Source organism: Denticeps clupeoides, unplaced genomic scaffold, assembly GCF_900700375.1.
Source record: "Denticeps clupeoides unplaced genomic scaffold, fDenClu1.1, whole genome shotgun sequence".
In the NCBI taxonomy this organism is placed as follows: domain Eukaryota; kingdom Metazoa; phylum Chordata; class Actinopteri; order Clupeiformes; family Denticipitidae; genus Denticeps; species Denticeps clupeoides.
In genome coordinates, this window is record NW_021629863.1 from 26,508 (window position 1) to 46,828 (window position 20,321).

Genomic DNA, 20,321 nt, shown 5'->3' on the forward strand with positions numbered 1-20,321 from the left:
CACACAGTGCACAAAAGATAGTGCAGCAAAATATTTTTTGACGGAGATGTTTTGAGAGATAATAGTAACCATTTGTCTAATATAAAATGCAAAAATGTTAAATGTAAGCATACATTCAATGTTTTATTTTTTAATAAATTCTGACAGGTTGTGATTTCAGTTTTAGCAGCTGTAAATGTCAATTCCACAATTAACACAGAAAATGTGTAATTGCTCTCGCTTTTTCAAAAACCTTTATGATATGAAACATCATAGAAAATTCAAAAATTGCATGACAAGAGAAAGAGAAGCAGTTTGCCGTAATTTGCTGTATTGTGTCTGCTGAATTCAATTAAATGCAAGCAGGTGAAGCAGGTCGATCAGGACACAGAAGAAACAGGTGGGGAAGTTAATCACAAAAATGAGACTGTAATGCCACCTTGTGGGCCAGAAGTTGTCTCTATGCCTATTCCCACAACTTGAAGCAATGGCTCATAATATAGACAGAAAACCTACAAGAAGTATCTGCAATATTATGACATGAAATTCATTAATAAATCATTGACACGTCAGAGAAGTGTAATTTATGAATTAATATTTTTTCTCAAAATATTTCGCCTCATTTTAAACAGTACTGTGCAAATTTGTCACTTGTTCAAGAGAGGTTTATCAATAACACAATATACACAGTATATATTGTCCGTTTCTGCCATCCTCTGGCTGTACCACATAGCACTGCATAATAGACTCTGGCTATGTGTCCTGGCCCCCTAAAACAATAACATGCGACACTCACATTTGTGGTGACATTTCTTTGTGCTGGTGGGGCCGCAGGTGGGGAAGCAGGAGGGGAAGCCTCCTGCAGGAGGGGGGTTGAGAGCCAGTAGTGAAAAACTATGGTATTGAATCTAATTGTAACATAATTCAATCAGGTAAGGTTTGAGCATGTCATGGATGTAGGTATTTTTTTATTTTACAAATGACACTTATGTAAATGGCAATAAATGTCTAATGCCGTTTTCATACAGTGCTCTTTTTCATTTGATGTCTCTTCAGCCAACAGAAAGAAGGCAGACGCTCGCCAGACTGGGGGAGGCCCTGCGCCACCACCACTCACAAATGCTGAGGAGATGGCCCTGAGTCTGAACTCTGGAAGGCCAGTGGCTGAGGGAATTCCTGTAGGGTGTTCATCAGAGCCAGTCACTCCCCAGGACACAAATGTAAGAGGGCTGCACACACCCACACCCATACACACACACACATATATAAAATGTACTTATTTTCTTTCATTTTTGGATTGGTCTCAAAAGATTCTGATGGCAATGTCTGCCTTTTGCGGATCCTCCTGTCTTAACAGAAACCCAGGCAGTTGTAAGTGTCCTAATTTCTGGTGTATTGAGTTGGGAACATAATATTATAAAGTGTGCTAAACCAAATGCTCATCTTCTCAGGATGTAGGGGATGAGGACACCATTTCTGCTGATCCAGAGAGCACAGTTCAGTGATGTACCGTAAACGCCAGAGTTTAATTAAATGGAAGTCATGTACAACATAATGTAACCCAAATCTACTGTTTTTTCAGTTACCAGTAAAGAAGTTATATATAATGCATCTGCTTAAACAAATAGAAAAAAACAATCGACAGGTCCTAAAATCGAGATTCAGAAACACAAGCTACAGTTAAGGTGTGTATTGTGATTAGTGGATTATATAAAAGTTTGGAAAGAATATACAATTTTAACAGTTGCTTTTTAATTTGTAGGGAATAAAGACCAAATAAATTGTTGTGACCTATTTTTTCTTTAATTTTCTTTTTTGTGGTGGTGGCTGAATTAATCAGAGAATGAATAGTTGCTTATACGGTCTTGGACCACGCTTCTATCCTGGAAATCTGCAGTGTGGATGGGGTCTTCCCCTGGGTCATGTATGTGTAGGGCAGGCTGTTGTTCCCCTTTAAAAATGGCAATATTATGGAGAACTACACATGCCACATTGATGCCGTAGGCCCTCTCAGGGGTGACCCTGAGGTGACGTAGGCACTGGCACTGCCTCTAGTTTTACTATGTGCCACACTGAATCAATGCTGTGGTGCTTGTTCAGGCTCTGGGTAAGGGGTTACCAGTGTAGGCTGGCATGGGTTGCCCCTATCCCCCAGTAGAAAGCAGTCAACTGCTTTAAAAGCAGCTGTAAAAAAAGTTTACATTGGTTTAGTGCTGCATTGAAGTGCCCAAGTGTGTAATGCATACATTTACTTACCACTGCTTAGGGTAGACTCACAATATATATTCGTGAGTCATTAACAGAGCCGATCCACTTGGCCTCAATATTGGTGATAATATGTGCAGCATCACATATGATCTTCACAGTGGAAAGAATAAGATATGAGATATAGTATTGCTATATGGTATTTCACCATTCTAAACTGCATGTAACTCAGTGTACCTCCACATTAATACTGTGGATTGACTTTCTGTTAACATAGTATGCCTCATTTTCACTTGGTGCAAAGATAGGAAAGATATGCGTGCCATCAATGCATCCAACCACATTGGGAAATCCTGAAGGTAATTTTGAATATTAGGTTACTTTCAGAGGGCACAGCAAAATTTCATTAACTGAACATATATATTTTTTCATATTAAAAACATTTGAACACTACAGACCAGCAATTCTGTAAAATTCCTCTTTGATGACTCCCAGGGGTTTGTGGCCAGGAAACACTACACAAATGTGCAGCGTTTCAGAGCGAAGCACACTTTCTGTACAGCTCTGCATACAGTGGCCTTACTAATATGCTCCGCATACCCGATATTCTACAGTAAGCTTCCATTAGTTTAGAGAATAAAACAGGTTCCTGACCAGGTTAGGTTCACAGAGTAAGTTACCACGGTAACTGACTCTGGGTAAAAGTTACCTCTCTTTCAGAAACAGGCTTGACTTACCCTGCTTTCTCGAGTTTGACAAACCTGCCACTTTGAAACGGAAAAACCAGAGTTTCTCTCATTTCAGGCTTAACATTTTTCACTTGTAACCTCCTTTCTGAAACAGGCCCCTGGTGTGTTAAACCACTGGTGACTCATTTTAAATGAAAACGAGGCTTTTCTTTCTTTTAGTTGTTTTAGTCACTGAGTTCTGAGAAAAACCTGAACTCTTCTGAAATTTGTGAAGACAATAATGCTTCTGATGTCTAAAAAGAGAACACATTCCAGAAATTAGATGTTTGTTTTCATTTCTTTAATCTGTATATACATATGTGTTATTTTATTCCATAATATATCACTCTGATCTCATGATTCTCATAGGTATTGCAAATCTGCTTATCCAGAATATACATAATTATTGTGTATTGTCTGTTCATAGTCTCCCTTTGATATCTCCTGTTATGGGAGATCACTGCTGATCAACTTGTGTGGTTGTCTGCATGAATAGAGTTTTTTTATGCTGGATGCCTCTCCTGATGCAGCCCTCCCTGTTTACCGTGGCCTCGGACCAGCATGAACAAATGCACAGTAACAGGCATCCCCAGTGGCATGTGATTGCATGTGGATAAAATAATTGTTTTGCTGGACCTTAGTTAATGCATAACTACAAGAAATTAACATTTGATGCATCAAAGAAAAAATGCTTAGTTTAATAATGCTAATCATTTAATAATAATTGCCACAATGACAATCACTTCACTTGTACTAATAAATTTAGGTTAACATATAGGAAAAATCACACCAGCTTTATGTAAATCACAAGAGGTACACCAATATATAAAGACTGACAGACTTACATTTTAAGCATTTTAGTTATGGAAAAATGAAATCAAGAAATGCTCTATAGGTTATGGCGTATAAGATTACAAAGTAAAAATTAAGTTTATTATTAGTAAGTAGTATTTAGTTTGCTGTCTATATGATATGGTTATAATTCTTTTTTTTTTTTTTTTTACTTAAGCCTTAAATGTCCTCTTCTTGGTATTCAGCCAAGATCGAGTTTCCAGCCTGGCACCTGTATTCCCCGTATTCAGTCGAAGAGCTATAGCCTGACTGGATCGTTATCTTGACTGGAACCTTCACATCAACCTCTTTTCTCACTACATTCACAGTGAGCTTGGTGTGTGGATGAATGGTGGCTGGTATGGAGATCTTCACACCCTTCTTTTCCGTCTTGGTGTTGCTGCTCCCCTTCTCCACAGTGAAAGTGTTACTCACAGACACATTGACCTCTGATTTCACTATACCAATATCAAACCCAAATGACATCCCCACACTTATCTGTGTAGCATTGCTGAAGTTGAAGCTCTCGGTGACAGAACCTTCATACTCCCGACTGAGCTCAGAGGAGAAGGTCTGCTCATGTTTTCCACGATTCACACCACATATGGAGTCAATGACGACTGATTTGGTGTTTTCTTCTTTCTTGTCCCAGATGAGCTCTGCTGTTATCTTGGGTCTCCCAGGTTTAAGAGGACGAACCCAAGACACTTGGTTGTCAATCCAGCCTATGCTTGGAAATTTTCTTCCAGCTCTGACCAGAATTGAACGACCACCTCTGTTTGGATGCTCATAGAGGACCCATGCTCCTCTGTCCACTCGGCAGGAAGAAATCATATCATTGAAACTGCCAAAACATAAGTTGGTCTCACAGTTGAGGGTAATGCTCCTACCCCCATAGTTTTGATTCTCATACAGTGTGATCTGAGGATTTGTCAGATCTTCTTTCACCTGTTCCAGTGAAGAAATTGCATCATGCCACACCACTGATCGACATTCACCCTCCTCAAAGTAGAACTGGGCACCCTGACAGTGGGGGTGTTCGTATAACACCCATGGCTGCCCTATGACCTTCACAGAGGAGATACAGTCATTAAAACTAACATCCCGAAGGTCTGGACAATACTCAGTGAACTCCCGGCTCACTCCTTGAAAGTCAGGATGCTCGTACACAAAAATCTTGTTTACAGGATTTGAAGCCATTCCCGTACTCCTGAAGGTTGTGCAAGAGGTGAGAGCAAAAGTGTGTGTGTGAAGAATTCCTGCTGTATTTGTAGTGATCTTAGAGTGGGCTGAACTGCACAGAGCCAATCATCTTGTTTAGGAGGGTCTACCAGGTGTGCATTTTTTTCTGCACATTTCCTGATCAAAGCTGATGCCTTAGCTGCTCATAAAATTCAAAAGATATTTGTTTATTACTATTAATATCTTTTTTATTTCATATCTCGAGTTTGGTGGGTCCACCTGAGGTGGGCTATTTAACATCAGGTCTTTTCTAGTAGCAAGGCTAGTCCCAAGGCACAGTGCACAAAAGATAGTGCAGCAAAATATTTTTTGACGGAGATGTTTTGAGAGATAATAGTAACCATTTGTCTAATATAAAATGCAAAAATGTTAAATGTAAGCATACATTCAATGTTTTATTTTTTAATAAATTCTGACAGGTTGTGATTTCAGTTTTAGCAGCTGTAAATGTCAATTCCACAATTAACACAGAAAATGTGTAATTGCTCTCGCTTTTTCAAAAACCTTTATGATATGAAACATCATAGAAAATTCAAAAATTGCATGACAAGAGAAAGAGAAGCAGTTTGCCGTAATTTGCTGTATTGTGTCTGCTGAATTCAATTAAATGCAAGCAGGTGAAGCAGGTCGATCAGGACACAGAAGAAACAGGTGGGGAAGTTAATCACAAAAATGAGACTGTAATGCCACCTTGTGGGCCAGAAGTTGTCTCTATGCCTATTCCCACAACTTGAAGCAATGGCTCATAATATAGACAGAAAACCTACAAGAAGTATCTGCAATATTATGACATGAAATTCATTAATAAATCATTGACACGTCAGAGAAGTGTAATTTATGAATTAATATTTTTTCTCAAAATATTTCGCCTCATTTTAAACAGTACTGTGCAAATTTGTCACTTGTTCAAGAGAGGTTTATCAATAACACAATATACACAGTATATATTGTCCGTTTCTGCCATCCTCTGGCTGTACCACATAGCACTGCATAATAGACTCTGGCTATGTGTCCTGGCCCCCTAAAACAATAACATGCGACACTCACATTTGTGGTGACATTTCTTTGTGCTGGTGGGGCCGCAGGTGGGGAAGCAGGAGGGGAAGCCTCCTGCAGGAGGGGGGTTGAGAGCCAGTAGTGAAAAACTATGGTATTGAATCTAATTGTAACATAATTCAATCAGGTAAGGTTTGAGCATGTCATGGATGTAGGTATTTTTTTATTTTACAAATGACACTTATGTAAATGGCAATAAATGTCTAATGCCGTTTTCATACAGTGCTCTTTTTCATTTGATGTCTCTTCAGCCAACAGAAAGAAGGCAGACGCTCGCCAGACTGGGGGAGGCCCTGCGCCACCACCACTCACAAATGCTGAGGAGATGGCCCTGAGTCTGAACTCTGGAAGGCCAGTGGCTGAGGGAATTCCTGTAGGGTGTTCATCAGAGCCAGTCACTCCCCAGGACACAAATGTAAGAGGGCTGCACACACCCACACCCATACACACACACACATATATAAAATGTACTTATTTTCTTTCATTTTTGGATTGGTCTCAAAAGATTCTGATGGCAATGTCTGCCTTTTGCGGATCCTCCTGTCTTAACAGAAACCCAGGCAGTTGTAAGTGTCCTAATTTCTGGTGTATTGAGTTGGGAACATAATATTATAAAGTGTGCTAAACCAAATGCTCATCTTCTCAGGATGTAGGGGATGAGGACACCATTTCTGCTGATCCAGAGAGCACAGTTCAGTGATGTACCGTAAACGCCAGAGTTTAATTAAATGGAAGTCATGTACAACATAATGTAACCCAAATCTACTGTTTTTTCAGTTACCAGTAAAGAAGTTATATATAATGCATCTGCTTAAACAAATAGAAAAAAACAATCGACAGGTCCTAAAATCGAGATTCAGAAACACAAGCTACAGTTAAGGTGTGTATTGTGATTAGTGGATTATATAAAAGTTTGGAAAGAATATACAATTTTAACAGTTGCTTTTTAATTTGTAGGGAATAAAGACCAAATAAATTGTTGTGACCTATTTTTTCTTTAATTTTCTTTTTTGTGGTGGTGGCTGAATTAATCAGAGAATGAATAGTTGCTTATACGGTCTTGGACCACGCTTCTATCCTGGAAATCTGCAGTGTGGATGGGGTCTTCCCCTGGGTCATGTATGTGTAGGGCAGGCTGTTGTTCCCCTTTAAAAATGGCAATATTATGGAGAACTACACATGCCACATTGATGCCGTAGGCCCTCTCAGGGGTGACCCTGAGGTGACGTAGGCACTGGCACTGCCTCTAGTTTTACTATGTGCCACACTGAATCAATGCTGTGGTGCTTGTTCAGGCTCTGGGTAAGGGGTTACCAGTGTAGGCTGGCATGGGTTGCCCCTATCCCCCAGTAGAAAGCAGTCAACTGCTTTAAAAGCAGCTGTAAAAAAAGTTTACATTGGTTTAGTGCTGCATTGAAGTGCCCAAGTGTGTAATGCATACATTTACTTACCACTGCTTAGGGTAGACTCACAATATATATTCGTGAGTCATTAACAGAGCCGATCCACTTGGCCTCAATATTGGTGATAATATGTGCAGCATCACATATGATCTTCACAGTGGAAAGAATAAGATATGAGATATAGTATTGCTATATGGTATTTCACCATTCTAAACTGCATGTAACTCAGTGTACCTCCACATTAATACTGTGGATTGACTTTCTGTTAACATAGTATGCCTCATTTTCACTTGGTGCAAAGATAGGAAAGATATGCGTGCCATCAATGCATCCAACCACATTGGGAAATCCTGAAGGTAATTTTGAATATTAGGTTACTTTCAGAGGGCACAGCAAAATTTCATTAACTGAACATATATATTTTTTCATATTAAAAACATTTGAACACTACAGACCAGCAATTCTGTAAAATTCCTCTTTGATGACTCCCAGGGGTTTGTGGCCAGGAAACACTACACAAATGTGCAGCGTTTCAGAGCGAAGCACACTTTCTGTACAGCTCTGCATACAGTGGCCTTACTAATATGCTCCGCATACCCGATATTCTACAGTAAGCTTCCATTAGTTTAGAGAATAAAACAGGTTCCTGACCAGGTTAGGTTCACAGAGTAAGTTACCACGGTAACTGACTCTGGGTAAAAGTTACCTCTCTTTCAGAAACAGGCTTGACTTACCCTGCTTTCTCGAGTTTGACAAACCTGCCACTTTGAAACGGAAAAAACCAGAGTTTCTCTCATTTCAGGCTTAACATTTTTCACTTGTAACCTCCTTTCTGAAACAGGCCCCTGGTGTGTTAAACCACTGGTGACTCATTTTAAATGAAAACGAGGCTTTTCTTTCTTTTAGTTGTTTTAGTCACTGAGTTCTGAGAAAAACCTGAACTCTTCTGAAATTTGTGAAGACAATAATGCTTCTGATGTCTAAAAAGAGAACACATTCCAGAAATTAGATGTTTGTTTTCATTTCTTTAATCTGTATATACATATGTGTTATTTTATTCCATAATATATCACTCTGATCTCATGATTCTCATAGGTATTGCAAATCTGCTTATCCAGAATATACATAATTATTGTGTATTGTCTGTTCATAGTCTCCCTTTGATATCTCCTGTTATGGGAGATCACTGCTGATCAACTTGTGTGGTTGTCTGCATGAATAGAGTTTTTTTATGCTGGATGCCTCTCCTGATGCAGCCCTCCCTGTTTACCGTGGCCTCGGACCAGCATGAACAAATGCACAGTAACAGGCATCCCCAGTGGCATGTGATTGCATGTGGATAAAATAATTGTTTTGCTGGACCTTAGTTAATGCATAACTACAAGAAATTAACATTTGATGCATCAAAGAAAAAATGCTTAGTTTAATAATGCTAATCATTTAATAATAATTGCCACAATGACAATCACTTCACTTGTACTAATAAATTTAGGTTAACATATAGGAAAAATCACACCAGCTTTATGTAAATCACAAGAGGTACACCAATATATAAAGACTGACAGACTTACATTTTAAGCATTTTAGTTATGGAAAAATGAAATCAAGAAATGCTCTATAGGTTATGGCGTATAAGATTACAAAGTAAAAATTAAGTTTATTATTAGTAAGTAGTATTTAGTTTGCTGTCTATATGATATGGTTATAATTCTTTTTTTTTTTTTTTTTACTTAAGCCTTAAATGTCCTCTTCTTGGTATTCAGCCAAGATCGAGTTTCCAGCCTGGCACCTGTATTCCCCGTATTCAGTCGAAGAGCTATAGCCTGACTGGATCGTTATCTTGACTGGAACCTTCACATCAACCTCTTTTCTCACTACATTCACAGTGAGCTTGGTGTGTGGATGAATGGTGGCTGGTATGGAGATCTTCACACCCTTCTTTTCCGTCTTGGTGTTGCTGCTCCCCTTCTCCACAGTGAAAGTGTTACTCACAGACACATTGACCTCTGATTTCACTATACCAATATCAAACCCAAATGACATCCCCACACTTATCTGTGTAGCATTGCTGAAGTTGAAGCTCTCGGTGACAGAACCTTCATACTCCCGACTGAGCTCAGAGGAGAAGGTCTGCTCATGTTTTCCACGATTCACACCACATATGGAGTCAATGACGACTGATTTGGTGTTTTCTTCTTTCTTGTCCCAGATGAGCTCTGCTGTTATCTTGGGTCTCCCAGGTTTAAGAGGACGAACCCAAGACACTTGGTTGTCAATCCAGCCTATGCTTGGAAATTTTCTTCCAGCTCTGACCAGAATTGAACGACCACCTCTGTTTGGATGCTCATAGAGGACCCATGCTCCTCTGTCCACTCGGCAGGAAGAAATCATATCATTGAAACTGCCAAAACATAAGTTGGTCTCACAGTTGAGGGTAATGCTCCTACCCCCATAGTTTTGATTCTCATACAGTGTGATCTGAGGATTTGTCAGATCTTCTTTCACCTGTTCCAGTGAAGAAATTGCATCATGCCACACCACTGATCGACATTCACCCTCCTCAAAGTAGAACTGGGCACCCTGACAGTGGGGGTGTTCGTATAACACCCATGGCTGCCCTATGACCTTCACAGAGGAGATACAGTCATTAAAACTAACATCCCGAAGGTCTGGACAATACTCAGTGAACTCCCGGCTCACTCCTTGAAAGTCAGGATGCTCGTACACAAAAATCTTGTTTACAGGATTTGAAGCCATTCCCGTACTCCTGAAGGTTGTGCAAGAGGTGAGAGCAAAAGTGTGTGTGTGAAGAATTCCTGCTGTATTTGTAGTGATCTTAGAGTGGGCTGAACTGCACAGAGCCAATCATCTTGTTTAGGAGGGTCTACCAGGTGTGCATTTTTTTCTGCACATTTCCTGATCAAAGCTGATGCCTTAGCTGCTCATAAAATTCAAAAGATATTTGTTTATTACTATTAATATCTTTTTTATTTCATATCTCGAGTTTGGTGGGTCCACCTGAGGTGGGCTATTTAACATCAGGTCTTTTCTATTTTAATAGCTTTAATTTTCTGTCATTCATACAAGGGATCATTGTTGATCATGTCATCTCCTGGCCCACAGGGGGCACTGCATTTACATTTAAATTTAAATTTACATTTACTGCATTGCTCAAGAGACCAATGACCCAGAACTGAAACAAAACAGTTCATCATCCAATATTAAGTCCTGGAAGCCATGTTGGACGCTGCCCAAAAATTCTGTGTTTTATAAAAAAAATTACATTTGAATGCGAAAAGAGTTGTCCTTTAACGTTTAATAATTTATTGGGGTTGTCAGTCTAAATATTTTAAATAATTACTGACAGGATTAATGACATACTATTAATAACACAATTATTTTAGTTTGAAATGGTTTTATATAGTTTTTATAGTGTGTTCAGTTGGGAGGAATATATGATTCTGATGACACAACCCAAAATGCTGAAAAATGTATTATGGCAAGGATGAATTTGGCGTAAGTGTCATAGGCCAAACCCAAAGATATAAAATAAAGGAAGCACAGCCATGTTAAAGTTAATTTGTTCTAACAAATTAAATATATATCTATACATGAGGCTTTCGTTCAGCACCTAACAATCAACTTGAAATGTGTGCTAATTGAAACAGTAGACATCTATAAAATCACCCTTAATGTACACTTCTTAACCTCCACCAACAAATTGTTGAAGTTGAACTTTATTTTAATTTCAGCTATATACGTGTTAGATGATACAAAGTGAAACAAATGATAATTTCTCCGGAACCTGGTGCTACCTGTAACATTTGAAGAATTAAAAAGTTTCATAGTGACATAAAGTGCACATGTGTGATACAGACAAACTGTGCTAGATAAAGTGCCAAGAGGGGACACAGGCAGTGCAAGAGTAGCTTTTAACTAAAACATGTAGACAACAATGAGACAGACAGCGCAAATAAATGTGCAAAGTAAATTAGTGCAAACATTGCATTTTGAACGGTGCGTTAATAGATAATATTACAGATGGATAATATCACTCAATATAACAGAGGTAGTGTGTGTGTCAGTGTCAAAAGTTCCTGTGTGTTCAGGTGGCTGATGGCCTGTGGGATGAAGCTGTTGCACAGACTGGCAGTGACTTCCCAAATGCTTCAGTTCCTTTTCCCAGATGGCAGGAGGGTGAAGAGTGCATGTGAGGAGTGTGTAGAATCGTTCACAATGCTGGCAGCTTTCCTGATGTGTGTGTGTGGTAAATATCCATTATGGAGAGACTCTGATTATCTTCTCAGCTGTTCTCACTATCCACCGTAAGTTCCCAAACCAGACAGGGATGGAGCTGGTTAGAATGCTCTGAAGAGTCCCTCTGTAGAAGGTGGTGTGGATGGGTGGTGGGGGATGGGTTTTCCTCAGCCTCCACAGGAAGTAAAGATGCTGCAGGGCTTTCTTGGCTGTTGAGCTGGTGTTGAGAGTCCAGTTCTCCTCTAGATGAACACAGAGGAACTTTGTGTTCTTGACTATCTCCACACAAGGTCCATCGATGTTCAGTGGTGAGTGGTCCCTCCGTTGTCTTCTGAAGTCAACAATCATCTCCTTTGTTATGCCCACGTTCAGAAATAGATTGTTGTCCATCAGTCGTTGCACCTCCTCTCTTTATGCTGACTCATTGTTCTTGCTAATGTGACCCACCACGGTTGTCATCGGCAAGCTTGATGTGGTTGGAGCTGTGCATCACTGCACAGTTGTGGGTCAACAGGGTGAACAGCATTGGACTGAGCACACAGCCCTGAGGAGCATCAGTGCGTAGTGAGGTGGTGCTGGAGACGCTGTTCTTGATCCGAACAGACTGAGGTCTCTCAGTTAACAAGTCCAAGATCCAGGGGTCATTGTCACAGTTTTTAGTCCTGTTTCAGTCCAGTTCACATACCTGTGGATGACTTCTTGTTTGATCATGTGGTGATGGACTTGAAGACTGTAATGTCATCAGTGCATTTGCTGATGTAGCTGTTCACTGATGTTGTGTACGCCTACAAGTTGATGATGTTGTCACCGTTGGTTGCAGCGTCTCTAAACATTGGCAGGGTTTGCAGTACGAGAGGAAGCAGAGAGAGCTGGCATTACCATGGCATAGCTGTACTGGAACTTGGTGGGTAGTAGAGGCAGCATGAGTCAGTGGAGCACCAAACAGGTCCATCCAAGGACGAGGCAGGGACAGAGACGGAGTGAAAGGTCAGCGACATCAGATGTGGAAAAAAGGGCATACAAGGTCAACTCGAAAAAAGGAGTCAGGAGCAGGTGGATGGCATGGAGCATTATCATTTTTGAGCACCGCCTTCGCATTAGCGCTGGGTGGAATGTACACTTTGATAATGAAAAGTGAGGTGAATTCCCTTGGTAGATAAAAAGGTCTGCATATCAGTCACAAAGTCCACCAGCGATGCACAGAGTTCTGGCACCATTCTGGCACCGCCGCCGCGGGCCGCACAACGCCGCATTCCTGTCGGCACAAAATGCTGTAAGCTGAGCTGAGCCACATCTCAGTAAAATCAATGACGCAGCACTCTCTATATTCCGCTGTAGATTGATGTAGTCCAGTTTATTGTTCAGGGAAGAGACATTGGATAATAGGACGGACTGGAGAGCCGGTTGACTAGCATGCAGTTGTCCTTGAAAGTCCGGAAAGTCAATCTGTAGGTCAGAATGATGAAGATGGAAGAATTGTTTCTGATAGACATGGTCCTTGTTTTCCTGATGTCCATGTGTCTTTTTCTGGTGTACAAAAAAGCACCATTGCGAGCTGTTGCGCCATCGTCTTACCGGAAACAGGCCAACAGGCTAAAAATCACCCCCCCATAGAGGTAAAAAGAAATTAATTCACAGCTACACTGTTTAAGGTCCGTTACAGATCTGATTTTTGTCTTAATGGACCATGCTGCTGTCTTCTTATGCCTGTTTAAAAACGGAGGCCAAAACAAGGTTGCACAGTGGACTGAAGACTGGGAAAAAGGAAGTGTAATGTCACGGGGAGAGCAGCAAATGCACAGGACCCAGATGCAGTTTTGTCAAAGACTAAAATTTAGTCACAAAACAAATATAACTTTCAACAGAACCACTCAGCCACATTACCAGTTGAAATTCAGACAGTCATTAACGGGTGTACCAGAGTTTTAAAGGTGTGTGAGCAGACTGTGCACAGGTGTGGTGCATGGAGTAGGATTAGATGCATGGGGTCCTCAGATTAGATGCTCAATCCAATAGTGCAAGTGATCTGGTGCAAGGATGTATGGCAAGTGTGAGTGGTGCAGTAGCATGAAGCTGCAGGGAATCTCAATAACACTGTATTAGCCCCCTCCAGATTACCCAGGGAGCTGTTTCTCGCCTTCTTGTCCTGTGTTGGCGCAGAAAAATTTAATATGGAGAAGAGGTCAAAAGCACACCGCACATATGGGTGTGGGTCCTCCTCGGACGTCCCAGAGACAGAAAACACGAGCAGCACCTCCCATGGAATTGGTGGCAAAAGTTTGTTTTATTTAGGTTGATATTATTTAAAATATTTAACATGGTTTTTTTTTCGTTTTTTTTTTTATTGAAGTGATTAAATGAAATACATGGTGCACACAATGAATTGTGTCCTCTGAAAACCCACAATTTTGATAGAGCATACCCTTGTTGGTTTTATCTTTGTTAGCTGTTTTTACTTTGTAGCACTTAGCAGATTTGGTTGAATGGAAAGTAGAACCACTGGGGGCTTAACAGAGGTCCTGGAGGTGTACATGACAGTTGACTGGAGGTGCACATGACAGGCCCCTTCTGTTCATCTACTGTCTCTGCCCTTCATGCAGAATCCTCTGTTGACCAGACAAGAAGCCTGCCATTACCTTGCTGTGTTGTAATCTGTCCCAGTGGCTCTTGTCCATGTGGTTCCTGTGCTGGTGGTGGCCACTTGAAATGATTCTCTCAGCGACAAAGAATGAATGACCCCAGATGTTATTGACAATTTAATTTATCTACTGCTGTGCTAATTTTTGATGCTTTATCTCTGTATCTCACAATGAAAAGAGTAAACCAACCTAAACAGGATAAAATTGAAGGAATCTGTCACACCTAATATTTTAGCATATTGTAAAGGTATATTTATAACTTAAAACTATATTTTTTTCAGTGTACTTCCAGCAGCTGAGTCTGCCTCTGTGGCTCTCTTTCCTAAGTACACTGAACAAACAGATAAATGCAACAACTTTTGCTCCCGTTTTCCATGAGCTGAACTCCAAGATCTCAAACATTTTCTTCACACACAAAAGATCCATAAATCTCAAATATTGTTCTCAAATATTGAAATCTGTTAGTGAGCACTTCTCCTTGGCCAAGAAAATCTATTTTATACTAAAAAAAAGTGAACACTTAAAAAAAAGTGAAAATGATCTTATCTCCTTGTTCCCACAAGGTGTGTAACTGATAACAGCAATACACACTGCTTTGATTGTCCTAAGGTGGAATAGTAGGAATTGTAAATCTTGCTGTCATGATTAGGGTTGGGCTATGAACTCTGTTCAGAGTTCAGGTTATACAGCCTGTTAATACTGAAGAAGAGATATTAACCATAAGAAGGGTTGGGAAGGTTACTTTTGAAATGTATTCCATTACAGATTACAGAATACATGCCCCAAAATGTATTTTGTAACGTATTCCGTTAAGTTACTCAATGTGAGTAATGTATACTTTGATTACTTTGGATTACTGAATACTTTGGATTACTTAATATATTGTCATGCTTTTTACAACTACATGAATGTTGCAATCACAGATAATAAAAATCCATGTTTTTCACCAACCATTTCTTTATTTATAAAGCTGAAAAGTGGAAGAGAAACATAAAATATGCCATTGAAAAGTATTTACTGTTATGGTCACCAACATATTACATCACTTAGTTAAAATAAAAAGTAGCCTTGCACAAGAAAAATTACCCTCTTTTTGATTAGGACCGACCTTCCTCATGGCAGAAAGCGGCCAATTACAGCCGTCTCCGTTCCACCCTCCGAGCGGCGAGGTTAAACTGGGTGAAGGCGTGTCACCTTTGTCAGGATCCGGTCCGAAATGGGGGTTACTCCGGTCCGGGTCAGGATCAGGATCCGGACCGGAGTTTAATTGTTGTCCTGTGTAATGTTCCCTAATCGTTTTCACCTGTGTTAATTGTATAAAGCTGCCCTGTTCGTTTCTGTTCGCTGTCAGGTCTTTGAAGTTATGTTCCGTGTTCACCAGTGTCTACGTCTCGGATGTCTCCCCTGTCCTGTGATTCACCATTAAACCCCTGTTCCGTGATGTCAGGTGAAAGCGTCCTCCATTCCTCGTCATTCCTCGTCACTCCTCGTCCTCCTCTACGTTCACCTGCCGCGTCATGCCCGCATGGACGTGACAACCTTACACACACTCAGTCCATGTGCACTGTAACAGTATAAAGAGCATGGTGTAATAGTGAATCAAATCATATTTATTTACAATTTCAGGGGTAGCATGGATTTATGGGCACTGAAACAGAGCACAAACTTGACGGACTGCGCAGATCTGCTAGGAAGCACAACTTGATAGGCAGCATGTTTCGATAAGAAATGATCTTATCTCCTTGTTCCCACAAGGTGTGTAACTGATAACAGCAATACACACTGCTTTGATTGTCCTAAGGTGGAATAGTAGGAATTGTAAATCTTGCTGTCATGATTAGGGTTGGGCTATGAACTCTGTTCAGAGTTCAGGTTATACAGCCTGTTAATACTGAAGAAGAGATATTAACCATAAGAAGGGTTGGGAAGGTTACTTTTGAAATGTATTCCATTACAGATTACAGAATACATGCCCCAAAATGTATTTTGTAACGTATTCCGTTAAGTTACTCAATGTGAGTAATGTATTCTGAATACTTTGGATTACTTAATATATTGTCATGCTTTTTACAACTACATGAATGTTGCAATCACAGATAATAAAAATCCATGTTTTTCACCAACCATTTCTTTATTTATAAAGCTGAAAAGTGGAAGAGAAACATAAAATATGCCATTGAAAAGTATTTACTGTTATGGTCACCAACATATTACATCACTTAGTTAAAATAAAAAGTAGCCTTGCACAAGAAAAATTACCCTCTTTTTGATTAGGACCGACCTTCCTCATGGCAGAAAGCGGCCAATTACAGCCGTCTCCGTTCCACCCTCCGAGCGGCGAGGTTAAACTGGGTGAAGGCGTGTCACCTTACACACACTCAGTCCATGTGCACTGTAACAGTATAAAGAGCATGGTGTAATAGTGAATCAAATCATATTTATTTACAATTTCAGGGGTAGCATGGATTTATGGGCACTTAAACAGAGCACAAACATGACGAACTGCGCATGCGCAGATCTGCTAGGAAGCACAACTTGATAGGCAGCATGTTTCGACAGAACACAGAACACGCTGCGTGGTCCACTCATTTAAACTGTAACGAAATACAGTTACTCATATTTTGTATTCTAAATATGTAACGCCGGTACATGTATTCCATTACTCCCCAACACTGACCATGAGCTGTTCTGTGACTTGTACATTTTTATCAACAGCTATGGGTTGTTTGTGTTTGTGGGCTGTTCAAGAGTGCTCTGGAGCAAGTTTTCATCCAGGTTGTCTCTGTACATTGCTGCCATCATCTTTCCCTCTATCCTGACTAGTCTCCCAGTTCCTACTGCTGAAAATCATCCCACAGCATGATTCTGCCACCATCATGCTTTCCTGGAGGGATGGTATTGGTCTGGTGATCAGCAGTGCCTGGTTTCCTCCATTCACGGATGATGGAGGCCACTGATCTTAAAAGCAGCAAAAGATTTTCTGTAACCTTCCCCAGATTTGTGCCTTGAGACAATCTTGTCTCAGAGGTCAGCAGACAATTCCATTGACTTCATGCTTGGTTTGTATTTAAAAATATTTTTAGTCACATGTAAAGGTTGGTGTACTTGTACCATCTATCCTACTTTGATTCTTTCAGCTTTTGCACCTGCCAGAATTTTTTTTGTCATCCTGACAATGGACTCTTTCTCTTTTGAGGTTAGGAAAGCACTTCTGCTCCCTTAAAGCCAAAACAGAAAGAACGAGGAAGAGCTTCTTCCCTCAGTCCATTCTGGCCCTGCATCAGGTGCAGATCTGGTCTCTGTAATTCCACCCTTAATAAATATATAACCTTTTAGAGGTTGCATTGTATATAACTTTGATATTTTGTTATTTTAGTATAAAATAACAGGTTTCTGCATGCTTGAAAGCTGCCTGGTTTGGAAGAATGTGAAAGTGATCTTATCTCTTCATTCATCTTTCTTTTGAAATCTTTCTTTGAAAGTGAAGTGATTGTCACATGTGATACGCAGCAGCACAGTGAAATTTGTCCTCTGCATTTAACTCATCACCCTTGGTGAACAGTGGGCAGCCATGACAGGCGCACGGGGAGCAGTGTGTGGGGACGTTGCTTTGCTCAGTGGCACCTCAGTGGCACCTTGGCAGATCGGGATTCGAACCGGCAACCTTCTGATTACAGGGCCGCTTCCTTAACCGCTAGGCCACCACTGCCCCATTCACACAACATGTATAAAATATAACAGTCATACACACTGCTTTGAATGTCCTAAGGTCCTGGTAAGTCATGTTACAACATGTAGAGTTGTGCATATTTCTCTCATCAGTATTCTCTTCATTCTCTTCAGTCCACAGGTGATGAATGAGAAAACTTTCTGTCAGTAGGGTTGGGCTATGAACTCTGTTCAGAGTTCAGGTTATACAGCCTGTTAATAATGACGAAGAGATTTTAACCATAAACTGTCCTGTGAATCGTACGTTTTTATCAAAGGCTATGGGTTGTCTGTGTAAAATGAAGTTTATATCTATTGAGCTATATCTTAACTTCCTCAACCTTGGGGTGTGATAGGAAGGCCTGTGATATAAAGTACAGGCTGACATGCAGCAAGGTCTGTAGGAAACTCTCCCTTTTCTGGAGAAACTGAAAGTCAGTCAGCATTCCAATGTTTCCCATCAATTAACACAAAAGAACAAAAACCAATTTGTCACAACTATGCGGGCATGACGAGGCGGGTGTACAGAGAGGAGGACGAAGAGTGACGAGAAGACGAGGAATGAAGGACGCAATCACCTGACATCACGAAACCGGGGTTTAATGGTGAAGTACAAGCCAGGGGAGACATCCGAGACGTTGACACTGGTGAACATGGAACATAACTTTAACGACCTGACAGCTAACAGAAACGAACAGGGCAGCTTTAAACATTTTACACAGGTGAAAACGATTAGGGAACATTACACATGACAACAGTGAACCCCTTTTCGGACCGGATCGTGACAGGTTATTACAGTGTATCCGGAAAATATTCACAGCGCATCACTTTTCTCACAGTGAAAACAGTAAACACCTAATATTTTAAGCATATTGTAATCATATATTTAAATCTTAAAACTATATTTTAAGTTTAGCCTGCCTTTAATTTTTTTCAGTGTACTTCCAGCAGCTCAGTCCTGCCTCTGTGGCTCTCTGTCCAAAGTACACTGAACAAACCGATAAATGCAACACTTTTTGCTCCCGTTTTCCATGAGCTGAACTCAAAGGTCTGAAACATTTTCTTCATACACAAAAGATCCATAAATCTCAAATATTGTTCTCAAATCTGCCGAAATCTGTGTTAGAGAGCACTTCTCCTTGGCCAAGATCATCCATTCCATATTGAAAAAAGTGAACACTGGCCAGACTTAAAAAAAAGTAAAAAATGATCTCCATGTTCCCACAAGGTGTGTAACTGATAAGAGCAATACACACTGCTTTGATTGGTGGAAGGTGGAATGTTCACAGGTGATGACTTGGAAGTCTTGCTGTCATGATTAGGGTTGGGCTATGAAGTCTGTTCAGACAGAGTTCGAATCAGAGAGGAGCAGAGAGAGCTCTCTGTTCAGAGAGGAAGCAGTGCAGATCGTATGTTTCATTAATCAGCTGTCACAGCATAAGGAAAGACAGGACTGCCACCAAGAGCTGCTTGAACGTATCTCTTCTTTTCTGAATGAAGAAAAAGAGTTGTTTAATGACCAGAAGGTCCCTGATATTGTACCTCTACCAAATGCCACAGACATTTGGCACTCCACCAAGACACTTGGAACATCAGATCAGAGCCCCTACTGCAGTGGACAATAACATGCGACAAGGGAGTGAATATGAAAATGGAAAACATCTGCCAACAGCAGGGACAATGCAGTCTGGACATATACATACCCCCTCAACCACAGCCCCAATACAAGATGCCCAAGCTCATCCTGTTCAGTTATTTCCTCTGAATCTATTATGCCAGAGTTTATTCATCAATATTCCCAGGTTAAGAATACCACTACAGACTGCATGTCTGAAACACAACAGTACTTAGCTGCTCCTGCTTCACATCCCACTGTGCTTGTCTCAGAGGTCAGCAGACAATTCCATTTACATCACATGAAAAGGTTTACTTTCAAAGGTTTACTTTACTCAGGTGCAGGTGCAGATCCGGTCTCTGTCTCTGTAATTCCACCCTTTATAACTATGCGCTGTGCTTTAAAATCTGCACTATCCATATTACATTAATATCTGCTTTAATACACCACTGCATATTGTTCTTAAATGTGTGTCTTGTTGGTAATGCACCTGTACTTTTCCTTACTGGCATACTGTTTCTATTGTTTTTTTTTTTGCAAAAAGCATTTAACTGCATGACATACAACATATTATGGCGTAGGTGACATAAACTCTGAATCTAATTTAGAGTTTGCATTGTATATAACTTTGCAACTGTGTATGTTATTTTAGTATAAA

At 40.4% G+C, this 20,321-nt stretch overlaps 2 protein-coding genes and 2 long non-coding RNA genes across 4 annotated transcripts; 2 read left to right on the top strand and 2 right to left on the bottom strand.

The window, feature by feature from the left end:
* Positions 1 to 1,038: 1,038 nt before the first annotated feature.
* LOC114776108 (uncharacterized) lies at positions 1,039 to 1,680 on the top strand. The gene is made up of 3 exons (XR_003745362.1): positions 1,039 to 1,199; positions 1,290 to 1,350; positions 1,431 to 1,680. It is a non-coding gene; the product is annotated as an uncharacterized LOC114776108 (long non-coding RNA).
* Positions 1,681 to 3,585: 1,905 nt separating this feature from the next.
* On the bottom strand, positions 3,586 to 4,971 carry LOC114776107 (epidermal differentiation-specific protein-like). The gene has a single exon (XM_028966720.1). It carries the CDS (start codon positions 4,941 to 4,943, stop codon positions 3,924 to 3,926), a length of 1,020 nt encoding a protein of 339 aa, XP_028822553.1. The 5' UTR covers positions 4,944 to 4,971; the 3' UTR covers positions 3,586 to 3,923.
* A 1,277-nt stretch (positions 4,972 to 6,248) lies between these two features.
* On the top strand, positions 6,249 to 6,937 carry LOC114776109 (uncharacterized). Its single transcript, XR_003745363.1, has 3 exons — positions 6,249 to 6,456; positions 6,547 to 6,607; positions 6,688 to 6,937. It is a non-coding gene; the product is annotated as an uncharacterized LOC114776109 (long non-coding RNA).
* A 1,906-nt stretch (positions 6,938 to 8,843) lies between these two features.
* On the bottom strand, positions 8,844 to 10,229 carry LOC114776105 (epidermal differentiation-specific protein-like). Its single transcript, XM_028966719.1, has one exon. The coding sequence runs from the start codon at positions 10,199 to 10,201 to the stop codon at positions 9,182 to 9,184; it is 1,020 nt and encodes a 339-aa protein (XP_028822552.1). The 5' UTR covers positions 10,202 to 10,229; the 3' UTR covers positions 8,844 to 9,181.
* Positions 10,230 to 20,321: the final 10,092 nt, after the last annotated feature.